General features: G+C 35.5%; 1 protein-coding gene across 1 annotated transcript in view; it reads right to left on the bottom strand.

Moving 5' to 3' along the window:
* Positions 1-1,996: 1,996 nt before the first annotated feature.
* The window catches only part of WDR36 (WD repeat domain 36), a gene marked incomplete at its 3' end in the record, with an annotated part of 26,468 nt that continues 22,961 nt past the window's right edge, over positions 1,997-5,503 (bottom strand). Inside the window, exons 17-20 of the mRNA XM_009700882.1 lie at positions 4,712-4,809; positions 3,079-3,221; positions 2,315-2,431; positions 1,997-2,078 (exon numbers count right to left, since the gene is read on the bottom strand). Coding sequence (XP_009699184.1) covers positions 1,997-2,078; positions 2,315-2,431; positions 3,079-3,221; positions 4,712-4,809 — 440 coding nt within the window. The remainder of the gene's footprint in view (positions 2,079-2,314; positions 2,432-3,078; positions 3,222-4,711; positions 4,810-5,503) is intronic.

Here is a 5,503-nt window from a genome sequence, read left to right as displayed (position 1 = left end):
TAATAATGTTATATAATATTATAAGTCTTATTTCCTATTGTTTTTGTTTTACATCTCTTGGCAAAAAGAATGTATATACTTGGGACTTCAAGCTGTTATTGCAAATACATCCTAGAAGGGGCATGGTACTACTTCTACTAGGAGTCTTGACCATGTTTACTCTTACTGACATTAAGCTAAACAGAGGATCATCTGTTGCATCTAAGGTAATTATTACTTTTGTTAAGTGAATTCTTCCTGCTCTTCCTGGGACCTGGGGGGTGGTGGGGTGGGGGAAATCTTTTCCCTGGTAGAAATATATACAATTTAAAAACTCCTTCCTCCTCTTCATAAATGTTCTTCCTCAGGATTTCTACAATCCTACCTCATCTTTGAGAATTCTATCCATTTGCTTTAAAAATGCAGAAATAAAAAGATGTACGACTGCAAACACAGCTGTTGGTAAAAAATGTCTTCTAATTAATATTTCTGTTGCTAAGAAGTTGCTAAGAAGAGCAACTTCTTATACCATGGTAACAAATGCTATCAGGCATTGGCTAATAGGTGGTATAAATCTGTTTCCATCTGTATTTGATTCCTATGAAAATCATTAGCTAGTTTTAAATGTAATTGTGGTAGCAACAGTACTAAACAGATGCATTAACTCATTTTTGTGCTGTGACATTAAAAAAATAGGCATGGAACATACTATGAAGTTGGTACACATACATTATGGAAAAGGTGACCAGCTCAACCTATGTTCCACAGTCCTGATCTGACATACGAAACCATGTCTCCACCCCAATGATAAGCCAGGATGGCTTATAGTATATTACTATTTATTTGCATAGCCTAGTCACCGTCAGAAAAGATGCTTGTAAACTAGGAAACACAGAGTCATGTTACACACCAGTAGCTTCCTGAGTCAGCATCAAGAGGCTCCCTGGACCGGGATTACAGCACAGACTGTGGACCACACGTGCCTTACAGCAGAGAGGTGGCCCGAGGGAGGCCCATGGGACCACTACTGCAATGCATCATGGAGTGCACTTGCTCCCTGGCACAGCTAGCCTCTAGGTGCTTGGTTAGGTTTTTAAATACTCACCTGATATTTCACTCTTCCCTGAGCAGCTCTGAAGCAGCTCAATAGAATACTATCAATTGAAATACTAAAAACACAGCATAAAAACACACCTTGTTTGTGACAGATAACAAAGTTCCACACACAAGATGTTTTAAGTGCAGTTGAATAAACTGGCAATCTCACAAGAGTTTAAGAAGCGGCAGAAGAATTCCCAGCAGAACTGTCTTGTGGACAAGCTACCAGTGACTGTTCATTTACATTTCCAAGCCAGCTATACTAGCAATCATTTCCAAAAATCTAAATTTCAATGATTCTGTAGCAGCACAAGTCAGAGGGAAAACAGCAGGTATATTCCACAGGCAATTTAAGTGACTGAATTTCAGAGTGAATTGAATGTTATAAGAAATCCAACAGCTTATTTTTATATCAATTATTTCTTCTTAAGCTTTAAATTATAACACAATCCATTAAAGCTCTAAGTTTGCTGAATGTTTAGTGAAGTAGCCCTTGAAAACTTGCTAGGCAAATTATGTTTTTCCTGTTTCAGTCAATCACCAGACTATTCCTTACCAGATCATTCCCTTCCCTTCTTACCCTATAAATAATACATAGCACCTTTTCAGGGTGAGATCATCCCAATCTCCAAAAAAAGTCTTAACTATCTTACGAATGTTACCTTCTTTCTCTATATGGGTTTTAGCCAGAACTGGGCTCCATGCTGCAGGCAAGCTGAGTATCAATGGATCTTTCATCTGGATTGGCTATCATATGTATCAGTCAGCTTTATACTTAACAGGCTATTCTCTTTGCCTTTGCTACTGTTGTACGCATAGTTTTTTCCTCGCACATGCTACAATTCTGGCATTAGAAATCAAACGTGTATCAAAATATTATTAGCATCTACATTTTTAGTGAAATGTCTTGTTAACTTACATTCATTAGTACTCAGGGCTTCTTCAAGATGAACGCAGAAATCGGATTTCTGTGCCAGTACTCCAAGGTTTACTACCTTTGACTAGACCATGAAAGCATAAGAGAGTGTACATGAATATGCAAACATATTTTTACATCTCAATTAGATTATTTTTCTACTGACAGAATAAAAGACTTTAAGAAAGAAAGCACTAATGTAAATGTGTTAAAACTGATACTTTGAAGTCTTTAGAAAGATTTCACTCAGCACTAAAAAGAATTTATGATTTTCTTCAAAATACATCGGATAAACACTATTATATTGATTCTTGTTTTTACCTGTGTATCATTGTCTTCCTCTGGAGCAATGTATCGGGGTATAAGACCAGGAACTGTTGGTATGAAGAAAGGGGCTGACTTGGGAACTTTTGGTGGCTCTCTTGGTTTATTCTTTTTCTGTTAATTAGATATTTGGATTAAAATCATCATAATAGTAAGAACATGTAGGAATTTTCTTTGTCAAGAGTTTTATTTTAAAAATACTACAAAAACTGTAAGGACTAACTGAAAAAGTAAATATACAGGTAAAATATTTTACCACTGAATATGAAGATACTATTTAGAAGAAAAACAACCCCTCTCCCAAATTCCAGAAACTGTGAAAAGTACCACATAGTCTTCTATGGCAAAATCTTGAAAAATACCTGAAAAGTGAGATCGAATTTGGTGACTAGGTAAATGCAGCTCACAGAACGAGGGCAAATATACCTGCTGTATACTACTATTTTTTGCACATTCCCTCTTTTTCCAGTTGTGGGAATGCCTGACCGTGATTTGAAGGCAAAACTTGGAACAGTTTTACAGGCATTTATTAGCTGCATTGACATGGAAATATCTGCCTTTAGACAGCTATGTTGCATGTTGCAGAATGGCAAGTTATGAAACAGTTCCTTCCTCCCAAGATTTCTTGACCATCCAAGAGAATGGTTAAGACAACTGTCTGTTTTAGATTACAGGAGAAATAGCCCTTATTTTACCTACTTCTTAAACAACACAATCCAAATACTACAGTAGATAAGCAATGGTGTGCCTAATATCATTACCTTGATAACATCAAGACTGAGGAGATTTTTCCACCTTGATTCTGGTAATGAGGAAAGGGTCACCAGCTGTTCTCCCAATTGCTCAGGTGAGACATATTCTATCATTTCATCAGATGTTTCTTCATCTCCTGCCATATCCACATCTTTCAAGAACAGATATCTTTTATAAACATACATACTTCACATTTATTTTTTAAAAATCAAAACAACATGATTATTTCTTTTGCAGTTTTTGAAAAACACATGCATAACAGCTATATATATATGGATGCTAGCATAACATACAGCTGAAAAGCTACAGAAACAATCGTTATTAACCTATGAAATACTAAATTTAAATTGTGAACAGTTATAGTTAAAAAGCAGAATTGGATAAACGAGATTTTAAAGACTAACAAAATCCATCTGCTTTGGCTGAAATGATGTAAAAAAATTATGTAAAAGTCCTAAAGGAAGAACAATGGATCACTTTTAAAATTTTGTTAGTGGTTTTAAAATAGAACTAAAATTGCTGTGCTTATAACTTACAAATCTGTAAAATCTCTGCATTTAAATACACACAATATTCCCAACCTTTTCATAGGTATGACTGAAGTGGCATACAAAAATGAAGAAAATCTCAACATTAAAGCACAACATCACACAACAAAAGATAGGCAGTCTGTCATTAGGTTTTCTTGATCTTGACCAAAAATCTCTACTTTCCCTTCCTTTTTGCAAAGTATTACATGCCTGAAACCATGAATGTGATAGAAAACCCTACAACAACAAAGCAATGTAAACCATTAAAAGCTCTGAGCATCTAAACAAGAACTTTACCTTTGCTGAAGACGGTGAATTAAAGCGTTCAGCCAGAATCAGTTTATAGGATTAAACACTCAACGTTTTGGGATGCAATCCTGTCTCCCTAGTTTAACTATCTAAAATAAGTATGTACATAATAAAGCAGTCATCATCAATGTTCCTCATTCTTTTATGTGGTCAACAACTAGGTGTGTTTCTCCTCGAGACAGAGATCTAAATGTAGGCACTGCTTAACTTGGGCAGACAAGATCTCCATCTACAGACCTTCAGAAGCACAACCATTTCTATTAAACATATAAAAATGCAATTTAAGCCTTTCTTTCACTAGAAATCTAGCACAGGTACATGGCAGGTCAGCTGAACCCAATTCTCTTGCCAACAGGACAATATACTGCAGTGAAACTACCATGGCATACAGGCAGATAAAACAGTTGGAGAGAAGTGGAACAAAGAACAATCCCCTTCCCACTGCCAAACAGTAACATTAATTTCAAACTGGCCTCAGAGGTGTCAAAATGGAAAGTATTTACACAAGTCTCGGATTAAAGAAAGCCATCAAATGGCACAGATGTTTTCATTAGCTACAAAATCTCCTTGAAGATGTGGAGATCATCACAATGTAATTCTTTACGTCTGAACATAAAAACATGACTAGATTTTAGTAAATAATATTAGCATACGAGTAAGTATCCCAAAAATGGTAGAAGCAATAGGAACAGTTCAGAGAAAGAACACTAAGACACAATGAGCTTTCACTGAAGAAGCAAGCCATCTTCTATTTGAAGGATAACACCAAACTGAAAATAAAATATTTTCATCTGAAGATTACCTTGCACAGGGCAGGTGCTAGGGAGTGTCACCACAGAAGGTTCATAATCTGCCGGAAGGGGTCGTAAAGAGACAAGTGAATACAGAGAACGGTTTGACCTGAAAAATAAGACAGGCATTTTAAAAACAATTTTCAAGTGAATGGGAACAAATATTTTAAACATAATTTTTACCGCAGTCTAATACTACTGCACTATGGCAATTCACCAGGTTCTATTCAAGATTAGTTTTCCTCACCCAGCAGATAAATAACAACTGAAATGTAGGATATACATCATCTGAAAGTCTGAAACATAAAAGTTATGCTGAAGTATTATTGCCAAGAACATTTAATAAATATGACATTATGAAGTACGATTACTTCAATCACTGCCAGTTACTGTATTTACTTGAAATTGCAAAACTGCCTATCTAAAAAGCTTGCTTTGTATTTAATATGTACAATACATTATGCAAATATAAATGATTCATCCTGCTTTCATAAAATTTCAGAGTCGTACTCTTAGCAAATTTTCTTGAGGTTTGGAACATGCATGCAAGTCATTCTTGCAAATGATTTTTTCTGTCAATATAAACCAGGGCTAGGTAAAAACATTTCACTATTCACAATGAAGCACTTTTGCTCAAGCTTAGAAAGGTCTAACAATTGAACACCCCTCAGGTAAAACTACAAGCAACAAACGTAACATGAAAGGTCTATCTAAAAAAAACTATGAAACCAAAACAAAACCAAACACTTAACAGGTGTGTTACTTCAGTACTGGACCTAACAGTCATTTGCTTTAAAGCCACA

This window comes from Cariama cristata, unplaced genomic scaffold (assembly GCF_000690535.1).
Source record: "Cariama cristata isolate BGI_N322 unplaced genomic scaffold, ASM69053v1 scaffold24375, whole genome shotgun sequence".
In the NCBI taxonomy this organism is placed as follows: Eukaryota; Metazoa; Chordata; class Aves; order Cariamiformes; family Cariamidae; genus Cariama; species Cariama cristata.
The sequence above is the reverse complement of the archived record's forward strand: the minus strand, read 5'-3'. Positions and strand labels throughout refer to the sequence as shown.